Source organism: Physeter macrocephalus, chromosome 5 (genome assembly GCF_002837175.3).
Source record: "Physeter macrocephalus isolate SW-GA chromosome 5, ASM283717v5, whole genome shotgun sequence".
NCBI classification, from domain to species: domain Eukaryota; kingdom Metazoa; phylum Chordata; class Mammalia; order Artiodactyla; family Physeteridae; genus Physeter; species Physeter macrocephalus.
In genome coordinates this window covers 82,879,409-82,901,184 of record NC_041218.1, presented here as the reverse complement: position 1 = coordinate 82,901,184, position 21,776 = coordinate 82,879,409, and the positions used below count along the sequence as shown (strand labels likewise).

Sequence of the window (21,776 nt, the reverse complement as noted above, 5' to 3'; positions counted from 1 at the left end):
AGATAGGTCCACACACTGGGTGCCAGACACCTAACATCTGACACCTACACCACGATTCTATTCACTAACAAGATATGCTTTCAGTGACTTACAGACCATGAGAGTTACAGAAGCAGATATTCATTGTATGTATGTCCATAGACTTTAATCAGACATGAGATTAACAAATTGTTGATAAGAAGAAAAACTTAGAAGCCTTTCTATAAGACTAGCCAAAAGTATGGTTTTATGGTTAGGAGGTGATATATTTACATGGGACATGACTTAATCACTTCAGGTTTTAAATTTTAAAAACTTTTATTCAGGCCTAATAAATACCTAAAACGATATTCCATTATAGCAGAATACCTCTAGCAGATCGATGCTCCCTTACAGGAAGCCCGAAATTTGTGAGATTAACTGTCATCTATGAAAATAATTTCGTCTATCCTTAACAAAATAGTTTCTTTAGTTAGTCTAGTTCTTTATAGCTAACTAAACATGACAAATACATCAGTTCCTTTCATACTCACAGTTAACCCCATGAGATAGGTCTTGAAACCTCCTAATTGAAACATCAACCCATCCAGATGAGATAAAAGGAGACTCAGAGAACATAAACAACTTGCCTAACATCATGAGGGTGACATTAATTCAGAGTCTTCTGACTTCAAATCTGTGCTTTTTCCATTAGGAATATTCCAAATCCCTGCAGTTCAGAGGTCAGACCTGACAATGGTCAATTATCTACACATGTTCAGATAGAGGGGACGGAGTTCAAGTTTAAGTAACACATACTATTCTTTTTTTTTTTTTTTTTTTGCGGTATGCAGGCCTCTCACTGCTGTGGCTTCTCCCGTTGCGGAGCACAGGCTCCGGACGCGCAGGCTCAGCGGCCATGGCTCACGGGCCCAGCTGCGCTGAGGCATGTGGGATCCTCCCGAACCGGGGCACGAACCTGTGTCCCCTGCATCGGCAGGCGGACTCTCAACCACTGTGCCACCAGGGAAGCCCGCACATACTATTCTTATCATCAAAGATCTCCAAAGTAAGTACCATCTTTTCACTACTTCTGTGAAATACTATATCAAACATTATATTAAATGTTTCTGACCCATTATTTGTAAACCTGATAATAATTTTGCAGCCACTATTATTATCCCGATTTCCCAACTGAGAACACCAAAGTACTAAAAGTTAAACAACTTATCCTGGCAAAAAATACCAGAGCTCAATCTAAATCCTGATGTATCTGACTCTAAAAACATTCTCTTTATATAATGAAGACCTTGAAGCACTGGTTATTTGAAGATTTGTTATAGCTATTAAAGACAGTTCAGGGGCTTCCCTGGTGGCGCAGTGGTTGAGAATCCGCCTGCCGACGCAGGGGACACGGGTTCGTGCTCCGGTCCGGGAAGATCCCACATGCCGCAGAGCGGCTGGGCCCGTGAGCCATGGCCGCTGAGCCTGCGCGTCCGGAGCCTGTGCTCCGCAACGGGAGAGGCCACAACAGTGAGAGGCCCGCGTAACGCAAAAAAAAAAAAAAAAAAAAAAAAAGACAGTTCAGCATCCTTGCTTCCAAAATAACAACTCCAAGTTCATACACACCAAAATGTAGCCTGTTATGGCATACTGATTAGACAAATCCAGAAATTTAAAAACAGAAACAACTGTTAATCATTAATCAGTATCACTTGAACATACATATATATTTCAAGGTATACCACTCTTATTGATAAAAGCAATCAAATTAGGATATGGAGTATTATACATAGTAAAAAAATGTGTAAAATAAAAAGGGCTATTATTTCATTTTCTTGATGTCCCTATCAGAAATACTGACTCAAACATAATTTCCTCTGATTAATTTCAAAATAAATGGATAAAGAAGAGGAACATCTTTCTTTGTCCTGGCAATACAGCTAATCATTAATATGTAAGTATGATATCACTGCATCTTAAAAATAGTATATTACAACCTACCAGTCCAGGTACCCACAATTTATATTCTTTCTTCCCAGAAGATAGTTTCCTAAATATTTTTTAGAAAAATCCTTGTATCAACAAGAAATATGATCTCGTGCCATGTGTACCTGACACACTATCTTGCAGATATTCTGAGGAATCTCATGCTAATGACCAATCCATACCTGGTAATCCCCCTGGAACAAGAATAAGGAAGCTCACTCATCTGTGTGGTGTGTTTCCTGGTCTCCAACTTTGATCACTGCCATGCCATCTGTAACATATGCCAAAAAAGCATAAGCAGAAATAGAGACTTTCTTGCCTCGGCACATTATCCTTTAAGTCACACAGGAGTGTGTCCTCTACTGGAATTAGCTCTTCTACCATAGACTTCTTCAGGACAGGGAATTCCAGAGGTGAACTTCTAAAATCAAAACCACCATGCCAAAAACACCTAACCTCACCTCCACTCCAATCACTGATTCTCAAACATAAATCCAACAACATTTTCTTGCCCGAAGCCCTGGCAGTTCATCTTTAAGAGGAGCTAACTAGCCGAATCAATAACCTCTATACTGAGACAACTAGAAACTGAGAATTTGGAAATATCCGTGAACTAGAATTTATGCCACAGGTGCACTTCCTCACAGAATAGCATATAGACAAACTAAGATAAACTAATTTCTTTACAGGCCTACCTACTGGCCTGGAAAAAGGTAATTTTCCACATAGCTCTGGCTAAATCCATAAGCAAACATTGTATATCATTGGTTTTAACTTTTTGCTCTCCTAGTCTATGTTCCTACTGATTTATTAAAAAGCTTCTTGAAGCTACATTCAGAGCTTAACACTATATTCCTATCTTAGCTCCAAACAGCATTCACCAAACAAATATGATTTTATTATCAATAATAAAGATACAATTTATCTTCAAAATACTTCAAATAATTGATTTTCAGCTGGAAAACCAAACAATATAAACAAATCCCTGTTTTTGGTTCAATGGCTAAAATGTGTTTAGTTCTTATGGATTCACTGTTCTCTTATGAAAACTGTTGAAATATAAAAGGTATCATGCAGGTAATATATTTCACAATTATGATGTTACGATACACAATACTAGGGGAAAAATCATTTGGAGAATAAGTTCAAAAGTCCAGCGATTAAATAAAGCTTAGAACCAATGATATGCACATAAAGGATTAGGTTTGGCCCATTATACTTCCTAAACAAACTTTTATTTTATTTATATTTTCTACTCTTCCTTTTCTGGAGATATAAAATTGTTATAAGTTGATATAAAATGATATAACTTGTTAATAAGTTTAACAATTGCTATGTGTTAATTTCTTTCTAATGTCTTAAGGTACTTTATTGTATTGATTCAAAATACAATGATTAAATCTCTAAGAAGAACAAAGGTCCAGCACTGTGAACCCATGGAAGACTCAAATAGATAAGACTCAATATAAAAAATTGTTTTTTCTAAATTAATCTATACCTTCAATATAATCACTACCAAATTTTAACAGAGATTTTCCTGAAAACTGACAAGCTGGTTCTAGAATGTATATGCAAGACCAAAGGTCAAGAATTGTCCCAAGAGGATTTTGAAGAGCAGCAGTATGGTAGATTACCTACCATATGTCAGGACTTAAAGTCATCATAATTACAACAGTGTGACACTGATGTAGGGCTAGACAAATAGACAAGTAAGCTAGAACAAACATTTCATAAAAGACCCACAATGTACAAAAAAATCAATATATGACAGATGGGGCACTGTAGATCAGTGGGAACAATGATACACTATTCAATAAATGGTGCACAGGCCACTGATTATCCATACTGATGGGGGAGAAAACTAAAATTTCTAGTCAGAGCATGATAGACTAAAAATAACTTAATTCTATGTCTATAAGGACATTATATAAAGAGTACGATTTCACAATTTTTAGAAGGAAATATAGGCTAATATTTGAAGACTTCAGGGCAAGGAGAATTTCTAAATAATATAGAACATTTATAAAACTTAATAGAAACAAAATAAGCCAACTATGTTAAAATTTCAACTTAAAAAAAAAAAAAAAGAAAGACACTAAAAAAACAAGCCACATACTGGGAGAAGATATTTACAGCCTACATACTTGACAAACGATTATAACCAGAATACATAAAGATTCTCTAAAATTCAATTTAAAATATACAAACAATCCAAATAAAGAAGAAGCAAAAGAACAGGCAAATTGCAGATGAGGAAAACCCAAGTGCTAACCAGATTAGTAGCATATTATCATACTCAACATTACTGCAGGTAAGGTGAACAAAGAAAACAATGGCCTATCATTTCACATTATATTTGAGAAAGAAAATGTTGAGAAAGAGGAACAAGGATATAAAGGAATAAGAACACTAATTTACTACGGATGAATGTAAAAATAGCGTAACACTTTGGAGAGCAACTTGGAAAAATCAACTACTGTTGAAGAAACCACACAACATTCTCCTATATTATTTAATAAGATAGTCACTACAACCCAGAAATTGAACTTTTTCTAATTTTTTTGAACTTTTATTGTAGAAGAAACTTCTGTACATGTGCAAAAGGAGACTACTTCAAAAAATTAATTACAGCATTGTTGGAAATAGTAAAAAAAAAATCGTATATAACCAAAATAACCAGAGAATGTTTAAATTAAACTGTAGTAGAGACCTACAGTAATAGAATTCTGCCCTGAAGTGAAAATAAATAACTAGAACTACATGTGTGTACACGTAGCTATGTATACCACTTTAGATAAAACTCATAAACTCTGGAACTAAAAAAAGTGGCAAAAATACATGTACAGCAAACTATCATTTATATAAAATTTCATAAACAAGCAAAATGAATCCTTATAAAGTTTATGAATACATACATAAAACTATAAAGAAAAGCAAGTGAAGGGTAATCTCAAATTAAGTCTGGTGGTTTATTTTGGACAAGTAAGAGAGGTTTGGGAGAGGAGAGGTGACTACAGGAGGCTTTAATTGGTTTATAGGTACTTCTCTCTCCTAAAAATATGAAACAAATAGGCAAAATGTTAAGACTTAAAACAATATGGTGAGTACATGGTTGTTTGCCATATTATTCTCTACAGCTTTTTTGTACACTCAAACACTTGTAATGAAAATTACAGGTCAGTGCCCAATTAAGTGTTTTTTGTTGTTGTTTTTTGTTTTTTGTTTTTGCGGTACGCGGGGCCTCTCCCGCTGCGGAGCACAGGCTCCGGACGTGCAGGCTCAGTGGCCATGGCTCACGGGACCAGCCGCTCCGCGGCATGTGGGATCTTCCCTGACCGCGGCACGAACCCACGTCCCCTGCATCGGCAGGCAGACTCGCAACCACTGCGGCACCAGGGAAGCCCCCCAATTAAGTGTTAAACTGCATACATCAAACCATGAATGCTGAGACGCTCCCCCTACCCCACTCCCATCCGGGAAGGCAGAACAGAAGATGTGTGATGTTGAGCTGCGCAGACCAATAGATGAGAAATCTTATAAGGCAAATCTTTTAAGGCAGTTCTTCTGATTGTGGAGGAGGCCCAGACTAAGGAAAATCACATCCACTTTCAACGAATTAGCAAACATCAAACCCTGACTTCCTGTGTTTACTGTGTAACGGAGAAATGCAACCACTGAGTTGCTTCAGTAAAATTTTCCAAGATTGAGAGCAAAACCCACTCCCCATTTAAGTGCAAATGAATCAGAAAGAGACGTGTCAGGCAGCAAATATTTCCATATAGGACTTGCTATTTTGAGTTTAGATTTTAATTTCTAATTTAAAACTCATCTGTTTTGTGCCCTTCACCCTCTCTCCACCAGACAGCCAGCACAAAGATTGGGAGATTCTGGACTGGTGAAGAACCCAGTAGACAGCTGTAGATTCTGGGTTCTACTGGCAAAAACAGGATCTAAATATTGACAGTCAAGATAGCATCGTGAGTCTAACAGAAATACTACCAAGAGTTGTATTAAAGATTTATGTTTTAAGAGAAAATAAAGTAAATCTGGAAATCATAAATAACAAATTATAGGTGTGAGTTATGTAACAACTGGACTCTAATAATCAGAGGATCTATAGTCATAGAGAGGCCTGGCTTAGCACTTGGCAAAACTTTGGGAGAATTAATAAATAATACAATTAATAAAAGTAAAATCTTAAGTCACATGCACGTAGCTTTTAATGATTTCCCACTTTACCCAATGAAATAAACTGCAAAACTATTACTTCCAAAAATGATGACGACTTTAATGGCAGTCTCTGAGTTTATAAAATCAGAGATGTAATTTTAGGTTCATTTCAGTTTCCTTTCTTGAATGAGTTTGTATTATATATATTATTAATTTAGGTGCATGAACTTAAAAATGGCCACATAAGCTACCAAATGCAAACAGCATCACGTCATCACAGAGTGCTTCACTGAAATTGTACATAAAAATCATCCTGATGTGTAGCATTTGCTGATTTTCATGGTGTAAGGACAAAGAAGGGTATGAAATTTTATCTTTAAATTATTCGAGTATCTTTGTCAACTATATCAGGCAAAGTTACTGTTGCAAATTTTATCTTAAAATAAAAATAGCATATTCATTTCTTTCTGAAGTATACTATCGGAAGGCAATCATATCACTCCCATCCTTACAAACAGGCCTCAATTCCTGTATCTTAACTAGACTAAAATACCAACAGAGTAGCATTAGGCATGATAGGATTATAGTCATAGAAAATTCATAGAGACCCAGTGTTTGCTCATAATGGTTATTTCTTGATTCATATAGACTTTTCCTTCATTTAGCTATCTGGCTAAACCTCCAATTTTCCCTGTTGCATAATTACCATTAGAATATTTTTAATAATATGCCTTCAGTTATATACGTGGTGATATCCTGGTAAACTGGCATTCTGAAAATCAACAGGCAAATAAATGAACAAAAAAGGCCTGATTTATAGCATTTGCCTATTTTCATGTTGTAAATACTCTCACCATGGTCAGTTCAAGCTAACAACATGATGGTTCTGAGTGTGAAGCTGGGAAGAGATATTCAAAACATCTCTTAGTGAGTTGGGCAAGCTGCTTCCAGCAGAACAGTGTGATGAATAAATATTGCCTCAAGTTTGTGTTTATTCGAATTGTCTATCAAAATATCTAGGGATTTTTTTCAGTAGGTTCCAATATATTTAATTTAAGACAATGACAGGGAATAATCTTAACATTATTGAGTTTTAAACAATAACAGGCAACATTTTATTAAACGATGAAACGACAGAAAAAAGCTTTCTAAATAACATTTAATTTGGGATAAAAATAAAAGGATAGACTGAAGCTGCTTTATGATAAAAATATTCATGGTAAGCAATCTAACTGAAAACTTACAAACTATATCTATGTTAGGTTTTGGAAAATGCAAATGACCACATCGTCTAATTAATGAGTGAAAATTATCACTGTGTATCTTGAGAATCAAGCTGTAACCTTTTACTGAAAGAAACATCTTTTTATGGCCCATAAGACACATCTGTAAAGTTCATTACTTTGAAATACTTTATGATGTAATGAGGTGAATAGACTAGTACCTAGCACAGGAGTTGGCAATTTTTTTTCTCGAAAGGGTCAGAGAGAATATATATATTTTAGGCTTTGTAGACCATACAGTCTCTGTTGTGAATGCAGTTCTGCTACTGTAGTGGGAAAACACCCATGTTCAATACGTAAATTAATAATCCTGGCTGTGTTCTAATGAAACAATGTTTACAGAAACAGGCAGCTGATGGATTTGGCTTGTGGGTCATCCATAGTTTGCTGACCTGACTTTAGCATGTACTGAATCATGTGATGTTTTTATGGCTCTGATTTCAATATAATTTTTCCTGGTGTTTATGAAACACTAATCCTTTTAATCAAAGTGTTTTTAAAAATATAATATTGCCCCAGTCAGTAAAAAATCTTGACTAATTACTGTTTCTTAAACAAGATATTCCCATAGCAATCCAACTGCCAAAAGGACAATGCAATTGAAAATAAAATGAATATAGCTGTGGACATATCTTCCTTTATATTACTCTACCAAAATATCATAATTAACCATAAGGAGAGTTTTTCCTAGACAGTAAAAGAAGAGAAAACATTCATATCAAATTAAGATATATTTAATATGAGCACATTCATTTTAATTTACTCTGAAATCCTCATTCTTACCTTCTACAAGTTTCCCTGTCTGTTCTGCACTTCCCCCAGGAAGAATGTTGGCAATATAAGCTCCAATTTCTCCGCTATGTCCAGGGATTTCTTTACCACCCACAATTCTAATTCCTAATCCATTACCTGTATTGAAAAATAAGCAAATTATTAGCAATAAGAAGAAACAACAGTTATCACAAGTTATAAGGTGCACAAAAAATGGGTTCTGATATCTAGAAGTTAACTACAATATGAATATTGGAACTGGATACCAATATCAAAAGAACAATATTCTGATTTCAATAACAGTTGACAGGAAAGAGAACTTTCTGAGATCTTGGTAGGATCTATACTGATTAATCTGATATTAACAAATAATTTTTATTTTAGCCATATTCAGTAATATAATAAGGCTCTGTCCATTTTGATCAGATATTTTGCAAAAATTTTGTATGAGGATGTTCCCAGTATAAGAAATTCCACAGTGTATAATTCATTTATGAAATCAAGGAGCATTTAACTTACAAAAAGATAGTAACAGCCATCATAAATTGAGAAGACACAATGTAAACATATAAATGACTGCAACTGATAAAGTGAAAACACGATCATAACTCATGAATTATTATTCACATTTCAGCCTTAACTCATAAACTAATACTGTTTGTGCATTAATACAGCACTTAGTACAGGGACAATAAAAGCATTCTTGACTGATGAGCAACTGAGTAAACTGTTCCTTATTCCACAGAACAGATTTTTCTGTAATTAGCCACATCGAAGAAACATGGAGAATGATTATTGTGAGAAATCTAACTGAGACAGAAATAAACTGTTGATATTTTATCTTTTTAAAAAAATAATCTAAAAATTGGCTAGTGTATACAGCACCAGATATATTTTTGTTACAAATGTCAAGATTTTAAAATGAAAGCACTAAAAGAAAGCAGAATTCTCCTTTACTGAAGACACAATTATCTCTTTAAAATAAACTTCCTTCCATTCAGTGATTGAAGTACCATTTTCAACTTTCAAAATCTCCAAAATTAAAAGCCAGCTCTCTTCCAAATCCTGTTCCCTTCCTACTTAACTCTTCAAAAACCATCCCTGTAGTCAGCATCAACACAGTCCAAACATTCAACAAGTAGTAGCTGAATTATGGAATCCTTCTTCATTTATCTAGTAGGGATATATTTTGGTAAAATACTGTTTCTTATTTCTAGGTGATGTGATACTTCCAAATGAATTTCGTCTTTCCTTTTCTTTCTCCCCCGCTCCTGCCCTTCCATCTTTCCATCCTTGTTTTTCCCCTCTTTTCTCCCTCTCTTTCCCTAGTACCCCCACCTCCATCCTTATCCCCCAGACCTACTTTTACAATATAGCAAGTGTTCTGAAAAATGATTTAGCCTCAAAACAAAAACAAAAATGAAACAAATTAACTGTGTTCTTCTACAAGGGGTTGTCAAGGGTCAGAGTTAAGCAAGATACTAGCTCTCTCTGGCCCCACTTGTGGAGCTTTTCTGTCACAAGTTTCTTGGTTCAGTGTTACTGTTCTTTGTAGAGATTGATGATACAAGCTGAACATAACTGGATGAATGAAGACTATCATCTACTATATGATTTTTAGTCTCAACTAAGCCTGGATAGAGACAGTGGATTTCTTACACATTAGCCTTTAAAGATTCACCAGGACTGATTCTACAGTAAGACATTAGATAGATACTAATAAAGGGTAGAAGATGAAGGAAAGTTATTAGCCACTCTTCATTCAATTAGGTTAGCCTAGATTTTTTTTTTTTTTTTAGTGTACTAAGACATTTTAGAAATTACAAAATGAGGACTTAAAAATAGATGGTCACGGGCTTCCCTGGTGGCGCAGTGGTTGCGCGTCCGCCTGCCAATGCAGGGGAACCGGGTTCGCGCCCCGGTCTGGGAGGATCCCACATGCCGCGGAGCGGCTGGGCCCGTGAGCCTGCGCATCCGGAGCCTGTGCTCCGCAACGGGAGAGGCCGCAGCAGAGGGAGGCCCGCATACCACAAAAAAAAAAAAAAAAAAAAAAAAAATAGATGGTCATATTTAAAGGGTTATTCCATGGAATTTATCCAAAAAAATAAAACAGATTCTTTAAGGTTTGGTTTCACTTTCCATGGTTGAATCACTCACAAGTTGTAGTTCATCACTTATTAAAGATTTCATAAAACCCACACAGATACTGAAATTCTAAGTAGTCAGTATAACCATACCAATTTTAAGACATGGTCAGTCTGAGATCCCAAAAAATGATTCATGAGATTTCCTTAGTGTAAAGCCATAGTTTCAAGATCTTGCCTTATATCAAAACCTATCATAATTTACGCTATAGTGGAGTATTAGAGTGCTGTGGCATGGGTCCTACTTCTTTCTTTTTTTAATTTTTAAATTTTACTTATTTTATTTATTTGGTTTTGCCAGGTCTTAGTTGTGGCAGGCGGGATCCTTAATTGTGGCTTGCCAGCTCCTTAGTTGTGGCACATGGGCTCCTTAGTTGCAGCAGGTGGGCTTCTTAGTTGCAGCTCAAGAGCTCCTTAGTTGTGGCTTGCCAGATCCTTCATTGCAGCTAGTGGGCTCCTTAGTTGCGGCTCGCCAGCTCCTTAGTTGTGGCATGTGAACTCTTAGTTGCAGCATTCATGTGGGATCTAGTTCTCTGAGCAGGGCTCGAACCCTGGCCCCCTGCATTGGGAGCGCAGAGTCTTAACCACTGCACCACCAGGGAAGTCCCACTTATTTCTTTTTAAGCTTAAAAATTAGAATATAAATGTAGCTCATAAAAATAATTTCAGCACTATATAATATATGGTGCAGCCATATGCTTAGAATCTACAAAGAGAATTGTTATACACTGTAAAGGTATAGCTAAAAAGTAGAACTTCAAAATCTATTAATTAACGTGACTATTTTTAAAAATTTGATTATAGTTTCATTCTGTAGATGACACTGTCTTGAGGATTAAATAGTTGGGTCCTTCGTGTCATTTGATTTTTAATGACCAAGTACATTCTAAAACCCTGTAGTAAAGGATCTGTGATAGGAAATTACAATCATATCTATCTTAATAAAGTAGCATGACACAATAATTATTTAGTTTTGTAAACTACAGTTTCATGCTAGTGAATTCAAAACTTTCTAAATATACTTTATAAGCTTCAGTGTCTTTGGTAAAATGGGAGTAATATATAGCCATGAAAATGCTATAAGAAATGAGATTTGATATACAGTTGACCATTGAACAACATGGGGATTAGGGGTGCTGACCCTTTGTGCAGACGAAAATCCTCATATAACTTATAGAAGCTTTCCGTACACAAGGTTCGTCTGTATACTCGGTTCCATATCCCTGGATTCAACCAACCATGGATTGGGTAGTACTGCAGTATTTACTATTGAAAAAATCTGCATATAAGTGGACCCATGCAGTTCAAACTCTTGTTGTTCAAGGGTCAACTGTATATAGAAACTACTCAGGCATATAGTAAATGTTTTTCACATATATAATAAAGTAGCATAGAAATATTAAAAATCTTTGAAAGAAAAAGCAAGGTAGAAAATAACAACCCAGGAAAGATAACATTTTTTGTTTATTTTACAATAGTTGCTTGTATCCTAATTTGGATGTCACAAGTACAAATTTAATTTACACAATTTCTAAGAATTTAAATCTGGACATTTTGATTTAACGCTTCTATAGTTGTACTTTGATATTTTATGTATTGAATGCAGATAAAATGAACAAAGACACTTAAGATAAAACACCTCAGCTCAAATCTAAAAAGCAGAATTCCAAAAAAAGAGTTGATAAACTCAAGAAGCAACATTAATTTTTAACTGAAATGCTTAAATCTAAATGGTCCTTGATAACTGGTATTTATATTATCATTGTTTTCAACTTTTACAAATTTTTATCAACATAAACTTATTTTCTTCTCTGCTTCTATTCCATCTAGAAACATTGCTAAAATGCTTCCTCAGTTAGATGCCATGAAAATGCACTGGTCTTGCTCTTGAGTTCACAGTATGGTAGAGAGGCCAACAGTTACTATAATGAACATAGGAGCTTTAGGAAAAGAGATCACAAAAAGTTAGAGTAATTTCACACCATATAAGCATAAATGTGGTTAAGGAAGTCTCATAGGGAAATCTGAATTTCTGAAATCCATTAAAATATATAGGAAATATTTATAAAAAAGGAGAAGTTCGATGATAAAAGTAACAAAATCACTAAGAAAAAGTATTACTGTATATTGATAATCTTAGGATTTAAATGCATTGGTGACCTTTTTTTTTTTCTTAGATTCCATATATATGTGTTAGCATATGGTATTTGTTTTTCTCTTTCTGACTTACCTACTAGGGGCAAGATGGGAATAAAGACACAGACCTACTAGAGAATGGAGTTGAGGATATGGGGAGGGGGAAGGGTAAGCTGTGACAAAGTGAGAGAGTGGCATGGGCATATATATATATACACTACCAAACATAAAATAGATAGCTAGTGGGAAGCAGCCGCATAGCACAGGGAGATCAGCTCGGTGCTTTGTGACCCCCTAGAGGGATGGGATAGGGAGGGTGGGAGGGAGAGAGATGCAAGAGGGAAAAGATATGGGAACATATGTATATGTATAACTGATTCACTTTGTTATAAAGCAGAAACTAACACACCATTGTAAAGCAATTATACTCCAATAAAGATGTTTAAAAAAAAATAAATAAATGCATTGGTGTTTTCAAGCGTATGTATTTTATAATTATGAGATCAATACACTATTATGTAGTCACTTCTAAAGTTCTGGTCCATAAAAAAATTAAAAAAATAAAAATTAAAAAAATAAATAAATAAAAAAATAAAGTTCTGGTCCAAGATGGCAACATAGGAGGCTCCTGAACTCACCTTGTCTCATGCATACATTGAAATATACAGCTATACATGGAGCAATTCCCACTGGAAAAAATCCAGAAACTAGCTGAGCAACTCCTACACGTGGGGTGAATGAGAAAATACCCACATCAAAACAGGTCCTGGCATACCCTCAACTACTGGGAGCTGTTAAGAACAAAGAAGGCAGCTTGTACAATCAAAAAGGTTTGATAGACAATCAAGAGTTTGGGCTAGGCGGAATGATAATGTTTATCTCCTACACGAGACCACTCCATGAAGATTGGGAGAGGTGGCTGTTTTATCCAGTGCACAGAAACCAACACAGAGAGTCAAGGAAAATGAAGAAACAGAGGAATATGTTCCAAATAAAAGAACAAGATAAAAGTCTAGAAACAGACCTTAATGAAATAGAGATAGGTTATTTACTTATAAAAAGTTTAAAATAATGGTCATAAAGATGCTCACCAAGGTAGGAGAACAATGCATGAACAAAGTGTAAATTTCAACAAACAGAAAATATAAGGACATACCAAACAGAAATTACAGAGTTGAAGAATACAGTACCTGAACTGCAAAATTCATAGGCCAGTTCAACAGCAGACTAGAGAAGTGAAAGAAAGGATCAGTGAATTTGACAGGGCAGTGGAATCCATCCAAGTAAAGGAGTAAAAAGAAAAAAAGCATGAAAAAGAATGAAGGGAGATTAAGGGACTTAAAGGATACCATCAAAATGAAAAGGCAACCTTCGGAATAGGAGAAAATATTTGCAAATATATTTCTGATAAGGTGTTGATATGAAAATATATATTAATATATAGAGAAGAATTCATACAACTCAATAACAAAAAATAAAATAAACAGTCTGATTGAAAAAATGGGCAGAGGAAATGTATAGACATTTTTCCAAAGAAGACATACAAATGGCCAACAGGTACACGAAAAGGTGTTCAAAATCACTAACGGGGAAATACAAATCAAACCACAGCGAGATGTGACTACACACATGTTCAAATGGCTTTTACCAAGAAAAAACAACAAACATTGGCAAGGATGTGGAGAAAAGTGAACCCTTGTGCATTATTAGTGGGAATGTAAATTGGTACAGCCACTAAGAAAAACAGTAAGGTAGTTTCTCGAAAAATTAAAAGAAGAACTACCAGGGCTTCCCTGGTGGCGCTGTGGTTGAAAGTCTGCCTGCCGATGCAGGGGACATGGGTTTGTGCCCCGGTCCGGGAAGATTCCCACATGCTGCGGAGCGGCTAGGCCCGTGAGCCATGGCCGCTGAGCCTGCGCATCCGGAGCCTGTGCTCTGCAACGGGAGAGGCCACAACAGTAAAAAAAAAAAAAAAAAAAAAAAAAGAACTACCAAATGATCCATGTATCCCACTTCTAGGTATATATCCGAAGGAAATGAAAACAGGATATTGAAGAGATATCTGTACTCCCATGTTCACTACAGCAATACTCACAGTAGCCAAGAAATGGAAACAACATAAGTATCCATTGATGGATGATTGGAAAAAGATGTGGTACGTATATACAATAGAATACCGTTCAGCCATGTGAAAGAAGGAAATCCTGCCATTTGGGACAACATGCATGGACCTTGAGGGCATTATGCTAGGGATATAAGCCAGACAGAGAAAGACAGATACTGCATGGTATCACTTATATGTGGGGAAAAAAAAGTCAAACTCATAGAAAGAGAGTGGTTGCCAGAGGTTGGGGATGGGGGAAATAGGGAGAAATTGGTAAAAGGGTATAAAGTTTTAGCTGTAAGTTGGAAAAGGTCTGACTGGTGACTATAGTTGCTAACACTGTCTTTTATTTATTTTTTATTTTTATTTATTTATTTATTTTTTGGCCACACCGTGCAGCACGCGGGATCTTAGTTCCCTGACCAGGGATTGAACCCACGCCCCCTGCAGTGAAAGCATGGAATCTTAAATCTGCTAAGAAAGTAGAACTTAGTCTCATACACAATGTATTCATAAATCAAATCACCACGATGTACACTTTAAATATCTTATAATTTTATAAGTCCATTATACCTTGACAAACCTGAAATAAAAAAAATTAAAAAATAAGCTGTGCATAAAATAAACATGAGCATACTGAGGAAAAATCTTCACATTTGCATTTAAATTTGCAGTTTAAATCTACTTTAATTTTACATGTTTATTAACATGTTACATTAAAAGCTCTGATATTTTAAAGTCTTACAAAAATGTCATTTCTATTATTAAAATAACATGAAAATATTATGATGCTATAATTAGAGCATTAAGTGTGGACAAAACTAAAATACTTCTCTCATTTCAACACTATCATGTTCTACATCTAAGCATGAAGGAAAAGCAAAATTTTTATCAGTGAACATACTATCTTATGAATAGTAGTCTTTAAATCAATAGAGTTTATTATTCATCATAGAGTTATTACAGAAAGAAGATTTACTGCATAGTTTAGTCATGTCATTCGTTGGGCTGAAGGATTGTCTCTATACATATTAATGCTAATGAAGTACTAAGGATAATGAAAAAGTCTCCAAAGGATAGTTCAATTAAATCTATTTTTATAGTTCTTGTTAATTATATTCCTGCATAAGGCTGTGAAAATTTATTTTTACACTCTTACACTGACTAATGTTATCAATTATCCAAGTAAATATTTAGGAAAATAAAGCAAATTATATTAGAAGTCCATAATCATTTCCTTTGCATGTCTTATCAAATGGTACATTAATTCATTAATACTTGACTATAAAGACCTAAAGAATATTTCACTTTTTTTTTTTTTTTTTGCGGTACTCGGGCCTCTCACTGTTGTGGCCTCTCCCGTTGCGGAGCACAGGCTCCGGACGTGCAGGCTCAGCGGCCATGGCTCACGGGCCTAGCCGCTCCGTGGCATGCGGGATCTTCCCGGACTGGGGCACGAACCCGTGTCCCCTGCATCGGCAGGTGGACTCTCAACCACTGCGCCACCAGGGAAGCCCTCACTATTTGTTTTTTAACTTTACTTACTTTTGCCCATTATAAGAAAAACATTTCTACAAATACAACAAAGTATATCAGTTGCCTTATTAGCAATCCATATTTGACTGTTTCCAGAAATATCAAAATGGCAACACCACATTCATGCCAAATACAATCCAATTCTAAGTCTGGGCATGCAAATTAAAAACTCATCTATTCCCATTAGCTTTTTCTAATCCAGCCAACTGCTGTGTAACATCCTTTATCCTAGTCTTAAATATGTAAACATACATGAAGAATTTGAAGTGAACATCGTATTTCACATTTCCACGAACAAAAGTTCACCAGTTGTCTTTTTTATTGTAGTTTGAATAATATTAAGGCAAAAATATTGCATGGGATTCAAAGCATGTATAAAATGCTATTCACACTTACATCATACTGGATGAGATGGGTCCAAATTGGCCTGCCATAAGACTGAAATGGCCATTGGCATGGGAAATAAGGAAGATAAGTCATGGATATACATCAAAAGACACTGGTATTTTGGATTTGTTGAGCAACATCTTTCAAATGGCAGATGATGTATGTACTGATAAAGTATTTTTACTAAAAGGGCATAGAATTTCCTCTTCCTGAAATGCTTCAGAAATAATTCTCATGAAGAGTAGTTCTCAGGACTTCCACATCATAAATGCACATTTCATTCACACAATAAGACAAGGATTTTTTCTATATTTTAGCTTATATAAGTCAGTTGCAAAGCTACAAGCATAAAGACAAAATCTGAGGGGTTTGCACGATACTCCTATAAAAGGCAATTAAAATAAATTTATTCCCTGGAAGCATCATGCTAATTTTCAAACAATATTACAAAGCTATAGTAATTGAAACAGTATGGCATTGGCATAAGAACACACGTAGACTAATGGAACAGAAGAGAGAGCCCAGAAATAAACCCAGACAAACATGGTGAATTACAACAAAGGAGCCAAGAATACACAATGGAGAAAGGACAGGCTCTTCAGTGAATGGTGTTGGGGAAGCTGGGCAGCTACACACAAAAGAATGAAATTGGACCATTATCTTACACAATACATAAAAATTAACTCAAAATGGATCAGAGAGTTGAATGAAACCATAAAATTCTTGGAAGAAAACACATGTGGTAAGCTTCTTGATACTGACCTTGGTGAGGATTTTTTGGATTGACACCAAAAGCAAAAGGCAACCAAAATCAAAAATAAGTAAGTGGGACTACATCAGACTAAAAGGCGTCTATACAGCAAGGAAACCATCAGGGAAAAGAAAAAGCAACCTACTGAATGGGAGAAAATATTTGCAAATCATATAGTTGATAAGGGGTTAATATCCAAAATATATAAAGAATGCATACAACTCAATAACAAAAATAAAAACAATGTGATTGAAAACTGGGCAGAAGATCTGAATAGACATTTTTCCAAAGAGGACATACAGATGGTCAACAGGTACATGAAAAGGTGCTCAAAATCACTAATCATAAGGGAAATGTAAATCACAATGAGATTTCACCTCACACCTGTTACACTGGCTATCACCAAAGACAAGAAATAACAAGTGCTGGTGAGGGCGTGGAGAAAAGGGAACACTTCTGCACAGTTGGGGGAAATGTAAATTGGTGCAGCCATCATGAAAAACAGTATGGAGATTCCTCATAAAATTAAAAATTAAATAATTAAATATGATACAGCAATTCCATTTCTGGGTATTTATCTGAAGAAAATGAAAACACTAACTTGAATAGATACATGCACCCCCGTGTTCACTTCAGCATTATTTATAACAGCCAAGATATGGAAGCAAACTATAGCTTGTCTATTTATAGATGAATGGATAAAGAATATGTGGTATATATACACAATGGAATATTATTCAGCCATAAGAAAGAAGGAAATCTTGCCATTTGCGACAACATGGATGGACCTAGAGGGCACTGTACTAAGTGAAATAAGTCGGACAGAGAAAGACAAATACTACTTGGCATTACTTATATGTGGAATCTTAAAAGAAAACAAACAGAAAACCAAAACAACCAAACAATCAAACTCAGGGATACAGAGAACAGATGGTAGTTGCCAGAGGCAGGGGGTGGGAAGGCATGCAAAATGAGTGAAGGGGGTTAAAGGTACAAATATCCAGCTATAAAATAAATTAAGTCATGGGGATGTAATGTACAGCATGGTGACTATATTAATAACACAATATTACATGTTTGAAAGTTGCTGAGAGAGTAGATCTTCAAAGTTTTTATCACAAGAAAAAAAAATTTGTCACTGCGTTTGGTGATAGATGTTAATAGAATTAGCATGATGATTATTTCCCAATATATACAAATACTGAGTCATTAGGAGGTATACCTGAAAGTAATATAAAATTATATGTCAACTATATCTAAATAAAAAATTATTCCATTTAGCAGTACGTAGGGTCCAAAATGAACTGATTCTTTGATATGAAAGTGGATGCTATGAAGTGAGAAAATAGGGTCAATTTATAGATATGGCTTTAATACTGACTTGTTTAGATACTGATCTCAGTGATGGCAGGCCAGGACTTGGGGTAGGGTCATCTACTACATGTGTTAAAGAAAAACGTTGTACTGGGAGATGCTTATGTAACCCTATGATGTCACTGGAAAGAAAATAGTTTACCCTTATTTTAGGGTAAAGCTATGATGTGCTTTCCCAAATGACAGTTTTACTTAAACAAAAGATAGTAGGCAGAAAAATAATATCCTAATTCAAAATAGAGTATTAAGTGTTCCTTTTGTACTTCTGAACAGAATAGATTGTGCAGACATACACTATTGACTCGCAGTGAATTATTTCTGTATAAACCACATCCTTTGAGTCCATGTACCTGTGACTTGTTTCTAACCAAGAGGACCTGACAAAGGTGATGCGATAGTCACCACCATGATTATATTATGTAAGATTCCATCTCAGCAGACTAGGATGAATCTTCTGTTGGCCTTGAAAAAAGTAAACTGGGATGTGTGAGGGGGACTGAGTGGGCCCCGCAGATGCTGAGAGTGGTCCCCAGCTGACAGCATGCCAGAAAATGGGGAATTTTGTGCCACAACTTGGAGGAACTGAATTCTGCCAACAACCTCGTGACCCTGGAAGAAGATCCCCAAGCTCTAGAACAAAACACAGCCTGGCCAACACATAGATTGCAGCTTTATGAGATCCTTACCAGGGCACCCAGTCCATGCTTAATTTCTTCAACCATGAAGACTGTGAGATACTAAATGTGTGTTGTTTTAAGCCATTAAATTTGTGGTAACTTGTTATGCATCAATAGAAAATTAATACAAAGATGAATGTTGTATTCTGAGTCTTCTCTGCACAAAATATATAGGGACCTTATCTTGGGAGCAAAACCTATGGAACGTTTTATGTTTATCGTAGCTACCACAAGTGACTGAGCAGCTATAGAGGGTAGGAGATAAAGGGAAAATAGGCCATGAATAGATAACGTTTTGACCTTCACAAATGAAGATTTGTGTATCAGTTCTGCAATGCCGGGGTTATGGTATAATATATGTAGCAAATACATGGCATCTAGGCTGCACTAAATATATAACTCAATGAATAATGAATGGATGAAAACTGAAATGCCTAATTTTCCCCAAGCGGGGCTGATGCATCAGTGACAGTGATGTTAAAAATAATAGATTTGTATTGTATTCTGTTCTTAGAAAATGTCTGTAAAAGTATATTAACTCAATGTATCTTAAAAGTAAAAGAACAAACAAGAAACCCTCTATTTTACACAAATAAAATTAAGTTTTGTGAGGTTAAGTGCTCAAGACAACACCTAATATATGGCAATGCTAAAGCGGAGCCCAAACTCTTAGTCCAAATAAATAAGTGGCTTAGTGATGAGTCTCCTGTTGGGTTAGGGCCAGGGAACCTGGTTTGGAATCAGAAAGGGTGGGTTTGAGAGCAGCATATCCAGCCCCTCCCTTTCTCATTCAGTTGCAGAGGGAAGAGTGATGAGAGACATCACAATCAGGCATTAAAAGGAGAAACTACCAAGACATAAAAAATGTTGGGGAGTCAGTATCTCTCAGTCAGTAATGAGGAGAGGAAACATTTCTGGCTTAGGCAGTTTGCAGATTATACTGTACCATTTAATCTGAAGCTGTAACTGATTAGTTGGGACAGATTGTGCTCATTTTATCAATATAATTTCCATTTTTCTATTGATGCATAAATGTCTATGACTTGTTTATATCTTTATCAGACATTACAAAGATGAAAGTGTTACTTTTTAAGTATTACAGATTTTATCATTTTTGTATTTCACCATTTGTGTTAAAAAGATGAATGGCATATACATATCTGTTAAATGAATAAGTAGTTAATACTTACATATCTTTATCTTAGTATACAAATCTATATAGAAGAAAGTATATACAGGCCTGGTAACATAATAATATTATAATTACCACTATTTGGGGGAGTAGTTGAGCAACTGATTTGGAGAGAAAAGTTCTGAATTTGCTGAGTCACTTTAGGGATACTATAAATAAAATCCAGGTGTCCATATAATTTTTGTGCTACAAGCTAAACCTGTTCTCATCGAAATCAATTTGCTTTTGGTGAAGGAGGTATTCAATGAAGTTCAACAGCTTCTGCTGTCCAGTATATATCAGGGAATATTTTTGACTAAAGAGTTATTTAATAAAATTATTTTGGTTATATTCATTACTCTATTTAAAAAAACTGTTACTACTATCTGTAATGGAGAAGAAACGTTATATGTTGTTAAGTGACCAGGCTAAGAATAAACATTCCACTGAAATTGTGCTTTAAACAAAAAGTGAGCTGCTTTTATTTATTTTCATCTAGTTTTCTACTACATCAGATTTATTGAACTTTTAGTTGTCAGATGTCTCAAAATATATGACTTTGAACCAATGAATTCTATTTGTGTCTCTACCTTGTGTTCATATTATTTTATACTTAATATATTATTTGTTCCTAATCTCTTCAGTATCATCTTCAGGGATAGAAGAAAAAAGAAAGTAACTAACATTTCTAGAGTTTCTCCTATTTGTCTTATTCTATTTTTTGTGTTTTTAAATCATCTCTATAACTTTTCATGTTAGTTACTATCCATACCATTTCAGGACAAAGCAGCTGAGACCAAGGAAGGTTTGAAACTTGCCTAGGTTGGCTAGCAAGTAAAAAAGCTAATATTAGAGCCCATTTTCTTCTTGAGTCCCACGTCCTTGTTCTTTCTATGTAAATTTGCTCATCGCTCTAATTGTCAAAAAAATATTCTAGAAGATCAGTATAAATCCTTTCTCCTTTAACTGAATCTCATTTCTTATTACCTACTTTCCTTGGCCCATTCATATACATTTTACATTTATACCCTTATATTTAACATTAGCATCACCTTAACCTGTAGGTTAAACATCTTGAATGTCTCCATCGTATCCTCACAGAATCAATTATTAATTCCTTTAATTTTGCTTTATTCAGAAAAATATGTTCATCTATCTCCAGTTAGAAGCATGGCCTATAATGTCACTTCCTTAGCAGGAACACACTTCTACAAGCAATATTTATCTTGACAGATGTCAGGATAAGTGATGATGTGAATGAGGAACTAGTCCTGACAGTAGATACTTCCTTTGTCACTAAGGAAATACACACAAGCTTTCACTAA

At 35.3% G+C, this 21,776-nt stretch overlaps 1 protein-coding gene across 1 annotated transcript in view; it reads right to left on the bottom strand.

The window, feature by feature from the left end:
* PCLO (piccolo presynaptic cytomatrix protein) overlaps positions 1–21,776 on the bottom strand; it is a 318,762-nt gene that overhangs the window by 55,393 nt on the left and 241,593 nt on the right. The window contains exon 10 of the mRNA XM_024129854.2: positions 8,184–8,309. Coding sequence (XP_023985622.2) covers positions 8,184–8,309 — 126 coding nt within the window. The remainder of the gene's footprint in view (positions 1–8,183; positions 8,310–21,776) is intronic.